The following is a 16,288-nucleotide window of genomic DNA, read 5'->3' as shown; positions in this document are numbered from 1 at the left end:
CTTTAATGTAACGAAGAATTCTCTTTGCTCTTTGCAAATGACAAGCATGTGTCTCCTCCCTAAATCTACTAAACAACTTGATTCCAAATACTATATCTAGTCTAATTATAGTCAAATATCTCAAACTTTCAATCAAACTTTTGTATTGAGTTGCATTCACCTTTCTACCTTCACTTTCTTTTGTTAGCTTTAACTTTTTTCTTCAACTAGTTTTGAATTCTCTATCTTGAATTTCTTCAAAATATCACCTACATATTTCTTTTGAGAGATAAAAATCCCATCTTTTTGTTGAATGACTTCAATGCCAAGAAAATAGGACATCAGGCCTAAATTTGTCATCTCAAAACATCCGATCACATCCTTCCTAAATTCTGCAATTATCTTTGGATTGTTGCCAATAAAGATTAGATCATCAACATATAGGTACACAATAGGAATATCTCTAGTACTAACAAATTTAACATATAGCGTGTGCTCAAAAGGACATCTCTCAAAATTATGTTGCGTAAAGTAAGAATCTATTTTCATGTACCACGCTCTTGGTGTCTACTTCAATACATACAAAACTTTCTTTAATTACTTTATCTTCTTCTCCTTTGGCTACATATCTTGCAGGATGCTCAACATATACTTCTTATAAAATACCATTAAGAAATGCAGATTTAACATTCATTTGATATATCTTCTAATTATTTTGAGTCGAAAGAGAAATAATCATATGAATTATATCCAACCTTGAAACAAGTGCAAATACTTCAAAGTAATCAATACCTGGTTTTTGCTTGTACCCTTTAGCAACAAATCACACTTTAAAGCGATCAACTTCTCCATTAGGATTGTATACTTGGTCTTGTATACCCACTTTACTCCATTGGACCTTTTATCTACTAGCAAATTTGTTAACTCCCACATTTCATTCTTCTTAATGACATTGCTTTTCTCCATCTCTCATCACTTGAAGCTTCTTCAAAAGTCATAGGCTCATAGTTTGCAAATAAAGCAAAATTGATAATCTCTTCATCAGATGAGTCATTATCATTACCCACAACATAATCTTTCAATCTAGTTGGTAGTTGACAACACCTCCTTGGTCTATTAGAAGATTTTGGTTCATCAGTAACTGGATCTAGTTGTCCCTCAAACTCTTCGTAGTTGTTAGAGATCACCATTTTCTCCTTTTGGGATTTAGGAGACCAATGCCATAGGTCTTTCTCATCAAACGTCACATTTTTATTAATAATCACTTTCTTTGTCTCTAGATTGTAACGTTTATATATCTTTGAATTTAAGTTATAACCAATGAAAACATACCTTTCTCCTTTGTCATCCGATTTCTTCCTAAGTTGATCTGGGACATGTGCATATGCTATGCATCCAAAAATTTTGAGATGTCTGATTAATGGTCTTCTTCCACTCCAAGCTTCTTCTAGTGTCTTGTCATGAATACTCTTTGTTGGACACCTATTCAAGATATAGATAATAACAATAGATGCTTCTGTTGAAAACTCTCTAGGCATCTGTTTGGCCTTTAACATAAGACTCACCATATCCATGATTTTTTTGTTCTTTCTTTTAGCAACTGCATTTTGTTGAAGCATGTATCTAGTTGTTAGTTGGTGTTGAATTCCATGCTATTCAAAGAAATTTGTACAAGCAAGGTATTCTTGGCCTTTATCTGTTTTTAATACTTTGATCCTACTACCACTTTGTTTCTCTATAAATGCCTTAAACATCTTAAAGGCATCACATGCTTCTAATTTCTGCTTTAAGAAATATACCCATGTTTTTATGCTAAAGTCATCAATGAAAGTTATAAAATACTTGCTACCACTATGAGTTGGGGTCTCACTAGTGCATATATATGAATGAACTATCTCTAATAGCTTCTTTGCCGTCCAAGATACTTTAGTTGGAAATGATTCTCTATGCTTGTTTCCAATCTCACACGTCTCGGATACATTATTAAGAATATTTGTAACAAGCAAGCCAGAAACATATTATTTTCTTGACAAATAACTTAATCCAACAAAGTGAGTGCCCAAAGCACATATGCCACAACCGATCAAAATTGGGAATAACAAAACTCAAGCAAGAAAACCATTCATGACAAATTTTCAAATGGAATAGATGATTGAGAGTCATTTTTACCTTAGCTATAAATCTTCCACTTTTGTTTATCAACGTGCAGTATCCATGATGAATTTGCATGTTGTAACCTTTCTCAGATAGTTGCCCTATACTCAACATATTGTGATGAAAACCTAGAGCATAGAAAACATTGGAGATAAAATTTTGCAAACCATCTTTCAATTTGATAGCAATTTGGCCTTTTTCCCAAAATAGGAATGTTTGTGTTTCCAAATTTCATAGTAGATTCAACTGTTTCGTTTAGAGATGAAAATAACTCCTTTTTTCCACACATATGATTACTACATCCAACATCTAAATACCAAATATTTTCATCCTAAAAAAATGTATTGCTTGTCAAAAATGAACTTTGTGAATTATAAGAATTCTCACCAATGTTTTTATGATTTTCTACACATTCACCTGTTGTTTAAATCTACAATCTGTAGCCTGTGTCCAAACTTTCCATAGTATAAGCAATTAAAATTTGCTATTTGTTGGTAATTGTTACCTCTTCCTCTTGCATGATTGGCAACACCAAAAGTATTTCCTCCTCTTCCTTGGTTGAATGATACAAAATTATTATCTCATCCTTGATTGAAATTTCCACGTCATTTGCCTCTATAGTTTCCTTGGCCTCTTTCTCTGAAATTTCCTCTTCCTTCATTGATGTAATTATCACGACCTCTATTTTTTGTGTTTGGACTAGTTTTAGCTACATTATTGATATTCACTTGATTTTTTAACGCTCCTTCGTTTACTTTTTCTATCTTCTCCAAGATTCTACTTGCATGACTTTTAATATTTCATTGCAATTTTGCTATAGTCATGGTGTTGGTATTGTGGGACTCAATTATTGTAGTCACCACATGATCAAACTTCATTGGCATCATTCCAAGAATTTTCTCTACCATTTTGCTATCAGGAATATCTTCTGCATGCACTCTCTTCTTATTGACAAGATCTATAACGTGAAAAATATTGTTCCACTGATTCAGAATTTGACATTTCACATCTTTTGTATTCCTTTCGTGGAGATTGTAGCTTGTATTTTTTAGCCTTCTCTACTCCTTATATGACAATTTCAAAATATTCCACATTTCTTTGACAATTTTGGCATTTGTAATTTTACCAAAAATAGAATAATCTACTCTTTGGTGAATTTGTGACAATGCTAATTGGTCTCTCCTCCTAGTAGTATAACCAGCTCCTTCTGCTAATCCTAGTTCAACAAAGCTCCAAATATTGTGAGCTCTCAAATATGTATAGCCATCAAAGTCTCCCAATAGCTAAAATCTAACTTCCCATCTAGCTTGGGACCAAACCAAGTAATATTGTAATTGTTAGTCATATCTCTCTCTCAAAATATAACACTTCTCTATATCTTTTTTTTTTTTTTTTTTCTGACAAAGTGAGAATCCTGTTATTCCTCACCTACTCAAATGTTTTTTTCACTCATACTACCACCCAACTCTCAAGCTTTGATACTAAATGTTATCAGTGGAATAACGATATAAACTTTTGCGTAATAGAATAAAATTGAGAGTGAAAGAGGAAGAGATCAAACTGAAATTCACTATTTGCTTTCCTACTCAAATTCATTTCAAACCATAGTACCTACAAAGCCTTTTGTTGGCAAAATTATATAATATAATATTATTATAAAATTCTAACTTAATACTTAAGAAACTACCTATCTTAAAAAAACTACCTATCTTAATATTTAAAAAACTTTGAAAGGCTTAATACTTGAGAAACAACCTATCTTATAATACTTGAGAAATTTTAAAGCCTTCCACAAAGTCTGTTGGCTTGATGATGCTTCGATAAATATAATGAAAAAAAAAAGTCAACAATTCCATCTTGATTTATTTTTTTTTAATTTTTTTTTTGACATTATTGAATATTATTATCAATAAGATGTCAAAATTTTAAAATTTTTAACACAAATCTATATTAGAAATTTGAGTAATTTTTATCTTTTATATATATATATATATATGAGGAGGGTTCAAACGACACCGGTGTAACTTTTACTAAGTGTTACACCGCTCAATAACTTTATATTAAATGTGAATTTTGTAAATCCAACCGTTATATTGAAAGTTCTTTACTCTTATATCATATATATAAAATTTTATATTAATTTAAGATGATTTGATACTTCATTTTTATAAAACAAAATTGACTTAATATATTTATTTCAAAATATACTAAAATATGAATACTTTGATTACCCTCAAGTTGTTGTTCAAGGAAAGGACAAAGATTAGACACTTAATTATATCAAAAGTATATACACATGCTCTTATTTATTGGCAAATATTTCACATATAAGAGCGAGGCATACAGTGGTATCAGCTAGTAGGATATATCTATCACTTTAGGGTTTTATACATCGAGTAAACACACAAACATATATATACCTTCAGTATAATGATGTATATGCTGATATTAATTGGAATGGCTATTCAGTGGCGTTGGTAGCATTTTCATCTGTGATCTTCATATGCTCTAAGTAGGACTTTCCATCAAGCTTGCGAGAGAAAAAACCTTTAACATATTTTTCCATTTTCATCGTTTTATACAGAGGGGGATTTTCTTGATCAATGAAACTAGGTGCAGGTCCAATTTCAGATTGAAACTTGGGGCCAAAAAACATCGCAATGGAAATCCTTTCCTTCGTGGAATTCACTATTGCCCGGTGTTCGACACTTTTATATACCCCATTGCTCATAATCTGCAAATTCATGCATTATAGTATTGCTAAGTCAATAAGCATGCAAAATATATATCGGTTTTAGTGGATAGGATAGGATAGAATCTCATAAAAACATAATAATTAATCCTATCTAATATATACAGGATAACAAATTAGATAATATTATTATATTGTATATTTTGTATTTAATATAAATTAATAAGATATAACATAAAATTATATTGAAATAAAAAAATTTATTTTATAAAAAATACATATAATTTTAAAAAATAATTTGTAATTTAATTATTAAAAAAATTTAAATAAATATATATTTTAACTATATTGTATAATTTATTTTACTTATGTAGTTACTTCTCTTAAAATTGTACAATATTTTAAAAATTATAATTATTATTCAAATATTTTATTTAAAATATATTTATATATAAACATATTATAATATAATATATTATATATTATTTTATAAATTAATATTATACATTATATATTGGATATTTAATATTTTTTTATTTTTAATAAGATAGTATACCATAAAATAATTTAATTTAATATATGGAGTAATGTATATAAAAAAGGATGAAAAAATTCCTTATCCTATCATGTTACTTCTTAACCAAACTCTCTCAAAAAGTAGAAAATAACCTATAGATCAACTAAATAAGATAAGAAATAGGATAATATTATCATATGTATTAGTAGAACAACAACGAATTATAACATGATAATTATCCTATTATATTCTATTATATCTACTCACCAAATAAACTTTAATCACTTTATTTTATTGATATTTTTTCCTGAATAAAAACGAAAATACATATCTAATTAATACAACAAGACAAGATACTAATAACACTTAGAACTGCCAATAAAAGTTTCTCTAAAAAAATATTGCATAAGCTTGGATCATAAACAGTTTAACCCATGAATAAAAATAAGGAAAAAATAAAATGAAATGAGTATCAACCCACTCTAAAACATTCGGTTATATATGGTAATTAATTAAGCCATGTTTCAAGTTTTTTAGTTCACAAATTAAGTCAAGATACTATTTAAGGTGAAATAATGACCCTTCTCCGATAGGCACAACATTAATTGATTATGAATATGATAATGACTCAATTTTTTTTTCTTTGTTGTTCTCAGGCTTTGATAATATCCACACATGTATTTTAAAATATCTTTCTTATCAGACGACCAAATTCAATTCAGTGCTTGTGAGTGACGGTTTTAGAGACGTACAAAATTAATTGTTCCAATATAAAATAAGTATAATATTTTAGATCATATAAGTATCAACTATCAACCCACCATATTATAAATATGAAGTGTTTACTAATTTTATGGATGACTGAATTTTGTTAAAGAATTTTGATTAATATATCATTTTTAGTATGAGATGTTTCTTCTTAATATCTCAATTTATAAAATTTAAATTTAAAATCTTATTGGAAGATTCAAACTAAGTCTTATTTAGCTCAACGAAATACATGTTGATGCAAATAATATCAAATTATTAGTTTTAAAATTATTTTACTCAATTTTAAACTTAATCAATCCTTAATTTGTATAACAGATTATTCATTTTTATAAATTTGAATCATATTACGTACATAAAATTATTAAAATTAAAAATTAGTTAATCATTACATAATAATAAAAAATTATACATATTTAAGTATTAATTTTTATTACTTAAATATAATTCAATCATTTGATTTATTTTTCTTACGTTAGCAGAGAAAATGTCACGTACTACCATCTCTACATATAATCAAAATATTAATTTATTATTTAAACTTATGTTTTGAAGCATTATATTTACTATCTTGCTTGCGATTTAAGTCCATATCATTGTCCTACCATTGAATTTTAACATTAATTGCCACTCGTGAGAAAAAACAAAATTCCGAGCTTGTAAAATAGTTTTTTTTTTTTTTAATTAAATATCATTTGATTTCCTAGACAAAGAAGGGTTTCTGTTATACGAGTACAAACAATTTAATTTCTTTTACATTGAACTTTTTACACCTATCTTGCACTCTTTTTTATTTCTTTGTTCTTTCTTATTACACCACACATCTTATTTATCTTTATATCTTTCCTTTCTGCACGTACACATTGGAAGTCAAAACCTCGTTTTTGTTTATATGCAATTTAAATGTCCTGTGCATGTCTAAATAAAAGATTAATGTAAGTACACAAGCTAGGTATTACATACGTTATTCAGTGCATCATAGACACTAGGTATTACCTTATCTTTTCTTTCTATCCTCCCCGTTTCTATGAAATATATATAACAAATAATTTTATATGGATGATCAAGATCAAAACATAGTTACCGGTGACATAATCCCTTTAAAAGATTGTGTACATTTTCTTTTAATTTGAGCAGTTAAATATATAATTTAATAGTATATCATAGTAAAAAAAATTCTCATTCGATATGTTTCTAAATATGATAATCCTCAACTTTAAGAAAATTATAGATTGAGTTATAAGGGAAGGGTATATTAATCTTTTAAATATGATAAATATTAATAATCAAGTGTATTTTTTTGCAAATATCTCTCTGCATTAAAATACATGTAACGCATATAGACTAACAGCAAAAATGATTTATATCCATAAATGTGTTGTTCTTACATATATGATGGTGATGAATAAAATAAAAAATTACTTTTATTTATAAATATTTAGTGTAAATAAAACTTATAAATATTTGGTGTGGGTAAAACTTAAGTTTGTACTTATAGTTGTTTATTGTAAAACTTATAACATTACTGTAATAAAACTTGTACAATGAATGAATGTATCTTCTTGTAGAAACAAAAAGTTAAAGATTAGACCTAAAAAAAGGGTTAAAAAGTGAAACGGGTATGCATTGTTGTGGGTATAGAACGAAATATGAAAGAAATATAGAATAGTACTGATTAACAAACCTCAAGAATGTCCCCAATATTGACAATAAGAGCATCTGATTTGATGTTGACTGGAATCCAAATGCCATCTTTCTTAATCTGTAGGCCATGCACTCCATTGACTTGGTTGAGAAAGGTGATTCCTGTTGCATCTGAATGAGCAGTGAATCCCATTACCCTCTGTGGTTGAGGGCATGGAGGATAGTATGTCATCCTCACTGATTGCATCCCATCCTCAAACAGCTCATCCCACTCTCTCTTTTCCACCTTCAGGGCTTTTCCCAACAGTCCAACAAATGTCATAGCAAGGTTTTGCAACTCCACCATGTACAATTCCAAGATACTTCTGCATAAGCATGTTGAAGTAATCGATATTTATTGCTTTACATAAAAAAGATAGTGTTAGGATTGTCTTTAAATATTAATAAATATAAACCTTGTGAGTTCCATTCACTGTTAACAATTTATATTGATGGTATGTATTAAATTTGGGTATCGTGGCCCTAAGAATCAATTAAGGAATCGGTTAATTATGAATTGTTGATTATATGTATTCGGTTTTGGTTTCACTAACCAGTGTGCTTAAGACACTACTTACAGAATTAATAAAATAAAAAACTTGAATGTACTTTTATTCTTAATGTATATAACAATTGTATAATTTTAATCTTTCAAGTATGACAGCTATATAATTTTAGTTCTTCAATTTTTAACTAAACAATTTTAGTTTCTCATATATCATGTACGATTTTAGTTTTTCAAGTATTATAATTATATAAATTTTGACTTATTTAAATTATATATTAATAATTTTAGTAATAATAGATACATCAATTTTCAATGCACTAATGAAAATTATAATATAGTTTAAATAGATAAAAAATTATATAATTGTGATACTTAAGGGATTAAAATTGTACAATTATAATACTTGAGAACTAAAATTACTTAATTAAAATATGGAGAACCAAAATTGAACAATTACAATACTTGAAAGACTAAAATTAATCAATTAGAATCTTACGGATTAAAATCACACAATTGTAATGTTAGAGGGATTAAAAATGCAATTAAACCTAAATAATTTTTTTATACTTTTTTTTATTTCATAATAAGTTTTGCATTATAAGAAAAAATAAGTGTTATATTAGTTTTTTAATATTCTATTAATTACTTGTTTTTATACCATGATAATATTATATAAAAGGTATTTTTTGTGTTGCATTTAGTGAAAAAAATTAATTATAAGATTAATTTTGTAATTTTTTTTATCTTTTTATAATTTTTTATTTGAATAAAATGACTTTAAATAATATTTATTATGTGAGATAGATTTTTCTGACTGATGCCCCAAAGACAATAGTTAGTGTTCTTACTGTAAGTTTGCTGTCATCGTTAGGGTCACCGCATCCGAGGTATTGTTCGTTTTGACTCGTTAGGCCGTCACGATTTTGTCCTACCTCGGATGCGGTGACCCTAACGATGACAGCGGACTTACGGTAGAAACATTGGCGTTATAGAAGAAGGGCCCATGCCACTCTTGCCTCTTAGCATCGACTGTGAGGCTTGTTCCCGGTATGCCTAAAAGTCTCACATCACTTAGGAGTCGATGCTAAGGGTAGTTTATAAACACCCTTCCTCCTTAACCCACCAAGGCACCTTTTAAAGGATAAAATCGTGACAGCCTAACGAGGCAAAACGGACAATACCTCGGATGCGGTGACCCTAACGATGACAACAGACTTACGATAGGAACTGTTAGTATTTTTTAACAAATTTTCCCAACGAATTTAATTAAACTATTCATTATATTATTAGTATAAACTCATAATATTAACGCATACTAGTGAAAAAGCTTATTAACACCTGATGTAATACATTTAGGTCTTGTTTAAATAATTTTCTTTATAGGTATTAAAAAAAAGTTTTTTATTGATTTTTTTTCCTCATACTATTTATTCAAAAGATAGTTTTTAATCAATATCGTAAGTTAATTTTAATTTATGAAAAAATATTTTATTTTCTTTCTCTTGTAATTGCTTACAAGAAATTTATGTGAAAAATTATTTTATAATTTTATTTTGGTAGTAATTGTTGCATCTTTGACAAGTGAATGGATGAGAGAAGTTAGAATTGAGAGAGCATATACATATATATACATACCTAAGTGATGAAGGGAGCTCTGGGAAAAGATGTGGTTTTCTTCTGCTAAGAGGGTTGGTTATCATATATAACCTATCACCCCAATCAAGTTTTTGATCCTCTGATCTAATCACTGCTCCGTAGCCTTCAACATCACCTGCCCTTATTTTGTACTTCATCTTTTCTTCCAAGGGCAGCCTGAAGAATTCTTCAATCTCATCTTTCAGCGTTTCCAGCATCAAAGGGCTGATTCCATGCTCTACCAACTGCAAAAAGTACATATAAATTAATTCAGGAGAAAGCCAAAAAAGGAGTAGAAAGTTTATTTAGATAATTTTTTTCATAATCATTTATAAAAGAGAAAAATAAATTAAAATAAAATTTCCCAAAGTTAAAACTAACTTAACTTATATATGAATTAAAATTAAGATTTTGAAGAAATTAACATAATAGAATTTTTATAAATAAATTTATGTATAAGTTAATTATAATTTATAAAGAATTTTTTTCATTTTGTTTCATTTTATTTTTCTCTTCTACAAGTGTTTACGGAAAAAAATTTCTCAAACAGGCCAGAATGATTAACATAAGTGTAAAAGCTACCACTAGCAAACCTGAAAGAAACCCCAGTTCCTACAAGCTGAGTTCAATTTCTCTTGTTCATGAGTTTCTCCATGAATCAATTTTTTGAGGCTTATGGTTGGGATTACATGAGAGAGGGTTTGATGTTGAAGTAAAGGTGAAGAAGGTTGAGTGATATAGCGTTGAGGAACCGAAGTGAGGGGTTTCTTTATCAGCTCTTGCACACTCAAAACTGCTTCAGAGGATGACATGGTTCTTATTCTAAGCACACCTTATACCAATTGTACTCCTCGGAATTTATAGGCCCAGCAGTTTAAAATTTGGAGATAATATTAATTCATGGATATTAATCCGATGTATTTTCGTTTTTACTCTTACGTACCTTTTCATAAATAATTAAGTCTCTTGCTATACCACTTCATTTAGGAACCCCCAATATGATGGCATGCTGATGCTGTAGATGGCGTCTGATGATTATTTGAGAAAATTAAAAGTTATTTTGAAATTATTAACCACTATGCTAACTATCTCACTTTAACACACTTACAATTTCATTCAATCAGCTTGCTGAAGCACCATATATATATATATTTATGACGTACATACAAATTTATTTTTATAACTATATTATTGATTTAAAATATTTACATATATCAATATATTTTGAGTAAGATATTTTTTTTATCATTTCCTTCACCAACAGTACTACAACTCAAAATATTATTTAAGAAGGTCGAGTATAATTAACTATTTGTTAACGTACTTATTTAATATACAGCTACTTCTATATGTTAAAAAAAAAAAAACGACTTCTATCATAATTACTATCGGTGAAAAAATGCATTAGGGATTTAATTTTTTTAAAAATAATTAGTATTTTAGTTTGTATAATGTATATAAGAAATATTTGTTTTTATATAGTTAAAAATTTATATTAAATAAATAGTTTTAATGAGAATGATAATAATTTTTAAAAATATTTTCATTAAGAAAAAAAATTAAAATAAAAGATATTTTTGTTGAATAATATTTCTTAAAGATATTTTCTGTTTATGATAAGAATTCAAATTTATAATATAAGAATGAATTCTAGTAATAAATAATTATGTTTAATAAAAAATGTCAAAATAATATTTTTAAAATAACTATATAAAAAATTTTAAAATAAAAACATAATCAAAAACATCTTTAATATTTTTATTTTGTTTTTTTCTCCTTTATTTTTATAAAAATAAATATTACATCTATTTTATTTTTATAAAAATAAATTATAGTATAAAGTTTATTATAACTTATTTCTTATAATAAAAAAAACATCACAAGGAGTAATAAATTAGTGATGATCACCGAATGCCTTTGCCTACAAGTATAAATTTTCCGTCTTCATTTTTTTTTTTTAATTCTAACGTAATTTGTCTTCTACATTTCTCCAACTTTTTTAAACTCACAAAGTGATGGCAATACCGCAGACTCAACAAATTGACATCGATCTATCCTGAATAAGAGAAATACATGTTTGCTTATGTAAGAGAAAGAGACAAAGAAAAATAAGTTATAAAAATATATTTCCAAAATACATATCACAATTGATTCAAAAATCAAGTATCTAAATCATCCGAGACGTGTAAATCAACTTACATGAGGACGAGGTTGTTTCAAACTTAAAAGTGATAATAAGTTCAAATTTTAAATATAAAATTTCATTAAATGTTTAAAGAGATGTTACTCATAATGATTTTATCTTAAATAAAATTGTCTCCACTTATTTTTTGTAAAAAAAAAATAGAATCTTATATAAAATGTAAAAACTAATTATTCACTCCTATGTGTATATCACACATTAAATAAAGATATAAGTTATTATAAACTTTAAATAGTCTTTATCTTGCAATTGAATTTTATGGGATTGATTTATCTTGTTATAAACTTAAATTTTATGTTGTATTAAAAGTGATAAAGTAGTTCAATTCAACTCACCTATTTATTGGACCTAACTTGCCAATATGTTGTGTTGAAGGTAGGTTGAACGAATCAATTTGTCTAATCTAGCTACCCTGTTTTATTTAAAGTGTATTTAAACAGTTTTATATTTTTATATATGAAGAAAGTGATAAATTAATATGAGTTGGTATTTCTTATAACGTTTATCTACTTTCCTTTTTTTGTAATTTTTTTAGTAAGTTTTAGTTAATAAGTCAACCTGTCATTCTATTTTTTTGATAAGTGAACGTATCATTTCACATCTAAATGAAGTGAATTATGTGCTTTTTCTAACATATTTTCATCAATAGTCAATTTGTCTAAGTTTAGATAAAATCAATTGAAAATGTGTTAAGATATGGTAAATTGATCTACCTTATCGTATTTATTTAACATGGTATAAAAGTTTATCTTAAATTCGTCATTAAGTTATCCATACTTGTTTATGCTCTAGATTTTCATTTTTTTTCTTTAAAAGTGTTGTTGCTAAGTCATTAACATTTGCATAAATCCATGGGTTTGACATGAAAAAATATGTTAATATTTTTCATTGACTAGAATTATAACTCTCTCTCTCTTTATATATATATATATATATTCCTTCAAATTTATGATAAATTTATTTTTAATTTTTGTAATTTTAAAAAATTCATTTTAATCTTTTGAGTCACCAATAATATATTTTAAAGTGACAAACTGAAACAATTATATATCATTAACTAGATTTAGAGTGATATTATCACTAATAGAAACACCAATATATATATAAATTTTATATGATAATATTTGATAAATTTTTTAATAAAATTTTAAGTATAAAAATTAAAATAATTTTTTTTGAAATTATAGATACTAAAAAGACTAATTTTAAACTTAAAGAATTAATATCATATTTAACTATATGTACATCTAAAGGTAGGAATGAATTAGAGCTAATAACTAAAATTGTAAAATAGTTTAACCATATTATTTGACCTAGGGTTAAATTTCACACATACATTGTATTAAATTGGAATTATTAGTTTTTGGGACAGCTTGTCACTATTAACGAAAGTGACTGGGATTCATGCATCTTTAATGAATAAGTCGTATGTCATACATATGTTTTATTTCTTTATTTTATTTGACATGTTGAAAAACTTCAAAAGTTCTAGCTCATGCATGACCACAGGTTAAGAAACATTATCTGGTTGCCCATTAATTCCCTCTATACATTGTTTTACTTTTCAAGATATTGCCAAAAGGCTGTGTAAAAAAATAAAAAGATATATATGGACCAAAAATTAACCCATGTAATACATATCGTGTTAAGTTATTTTTATTTGGTTTACTAACCAATGGCAGTACAAAGTACTAACTATATAAGTGATGTTATTTTTACAAACACCGAACTCTTTTTGATTTGTTTGCCCCGCAATAAATAAAAAGATTGGTAATTTTTTTTTATCTCAATGCCACAAATGTAAATATTCGTCGACTTTATACATTAATAATTAGTTTATAAGAAAAATCTTTAATTAATATATATATAATGACTTATTATGAAAAATGAGAAAATTAAATAATAATTTTTAAATTAAAATTAATGAATTAAATTCAATTTTTAATTAAAATTAGTCACAACCAATTTAACAGCGAGGAAAATAGGAGTAATGATAATAGTAAGTATCACTAGAGAGGATTATTAGTTAAAAAATAGATTAAATGTATTTTTGATCTTTCAAATATTATAATTATATGATGTTTTGAAAATAAGAGAAAAGAAATTATTAAAGATGATAACTCAACACTTACTTTCAATAATATCAGTTGATCACTAAATTAACGATGAATTTCTTTAATATATAAATAAAAATTTATAATATATAAACTTTCAATGGGAATTAAAATTTCACATATATTTACTCTATTAATTAAAAAATACATATATTACTAACATTAATAATATAATTAATAAATTAATACTAATACTATTATTAGTATATTAATATATTATAAATTATTATTATTATATTTATAAATATACTAAAATATAAATAATATTAATTTATCAAAAATATTAATAATTTAAATAAAATAATATCTTTATTTGATAGCAATAATAATATGTATTTTTATAAATTAATAAAAAAATTATAATATATAACTTAAATAGACCAATAATAATATAATTTTAAAATATTAAAATTAAATATTTCATAAAATATTAATAAATTAATAATATTATTAATATTAATTTATCCATTATATTATTAATACTGATAATCAAAGTTTTTAAAATTAAACTAGTCATTAAATGAGTCAAAATATTAATTTAAGGTTATAATAGTTTAATGTTCAAATCAAATATATATAAACCCCAAGCGTGTGGTTTAGGTTCAGCGGTAGGGGTTGATCCATGCTTAAGCAAGGTCAGGGGTTCGAATCCTGCCTTGTGTATGCAGCTGCGTTAAATCTTGGGGCCAGTTATCCCACCCTTTGAGGTGCCTTCAGAATCCTGCCTTGTGTATGCAGCTGCGTTAAATCTTGGGGTCAGCTATCCCACCCTTTGAGGTGCCTTCAGCGTAGCGAGGAGATTAGTCACTGCTGTCGGTGGTGGATACTCCAGGGACGAACCAAAAAAAAATCAAATATATATTAATATTTTTATTAATAATAACAAATTTATATTCATTTACTTTAAGAGTAAGTCTTGATAGACTTATTTCATTTAGTAACTCATTATCTATATTAAATTTTAATGATTCAATTATTGAATTAAAAATCCTTTATGAATAGATTAAGTTTAAAAATTTTAAAAATCATATAATATTTTGATATATAGATTCAAATTAACGTACAAAATATTTTTATGATTATCTATCAATTTGAATTAACAAAACGGAATATCAAGTAGTTTAGAAAATTTTTACCAATTTACATACTTGAATTAAAAACATTTAATTTAACATGGTTAAATTGTTAAAACTTTATATAAAAGGAAAGATATTTAATTTGATTGATTTTAGTTTTTCCTAAACATTAAAATAAGTTTTTTTTAAAAATAAATTGTTGACCCATTGAAAATTGATCTTTGATCAATTTGTTGTTGTTGTTGTTGTTTTTTTTCTTTTTCGATTTTCTGCCAAGCCAGTTTTGTGGTTCAATTAAACCGATCAGGTGACCAGTTCACGGATTTTCTGGTCAGGTTGACTGAGTCGGTATGATTTTCAAAAAGCAGCTAATAATATATATTTTTATTTAATAGTAATAATATATGTACAATTTTTTATACTCATTGAAAGTATATACATTATAACCAGTAGTGAACCTAGGACCTTGAGACAGAGTAGACAAGTTATTTAAAAATAAAAGTAAATAATTATTATTATCGTAATATGAAAATAAATGCATAAATATTACATAAAAAAAATAAAAAACATTATGAAGGAATGAGATGTTCAACTAAATATAAAGTATATATGTGGGTGGACAATTTTGTTCGAACGCAAGGAAGTGGCACGACGAGGAAGGAAATCGTGCAATACACTCGCAACTGCTGTGAATTTTTTTGTTTAATTAATTTTTTATATATACTAGATTTTGACATATACGATAAAAACTTATTACGAGAGTATTTTGAAATTAATTTTTTTTATAATGAATATATATATATATATATAATATAAAAATGTAAAAGTAATAAAATTTAAAAGTATGTTTATTATTATTCTTTTTTTAATTAAATATTTTCATTATCAATTACTAAAGAATAAAATTGTGTGAAAAAGTTTACATTCAGCTGGTCTTATGAATTATATGTCTCAAATAT

At 26.2% G+C, this 16,288-nt stretch overlaps 1 protein-coding gene across 1 annotated transcript; it reads right to left on the bottom strand.

The window, feature by feature from the left end:
• Window positions 1–4,408: 4,408 nt before the first annotated feature.
• Window positions 4,409–10,791, bottom strand: LOC109806280 (oxoglutarate-dependent flavonoid 7-O-demethylase 1). Its single transcript, XM_083065773.1, has 4 exons — window positions 10,530–10,791; window positions 9,937–10,181; window positions 7,795–8,119; window positions 4,409–4,867 (listed from the first exon to the last, which is right to left on the bottom strand). The coding sequence occupies exons 1-4, from the start codon at window positions 10,746–10,748 to the stop codon at window positions 4,595–4,597; spliced, it is 1,062 nt and encodes a 353-aa protein (XP_082921899.1). The 5' UTR covers window positions 10,749–10,791; the 3' UTR covers window positions 4,409–4,594.
• Window positions 10,792–16,288: the final 5,497 nt, after the last annotated feature.

The sequence above is a fragment of the Cajanus cajan genome, chromosome 1 (assembly GCF_000230855.2).
Source record: "Cajanus cajan strain Asha chromosome 1, NIPB_CcT2T_4, whole genome shotgun sequence".
Classification (NCBI taxonomy): Eukaryota; Viridiplantae; Streptophyta; class Magnoliopsida; order Fabales; family Fabaceae; genus Cajanus; species Cajanus cajan.
This window is presented reverse-complemented; position numbering and strand designations above follow the sequence as displayed.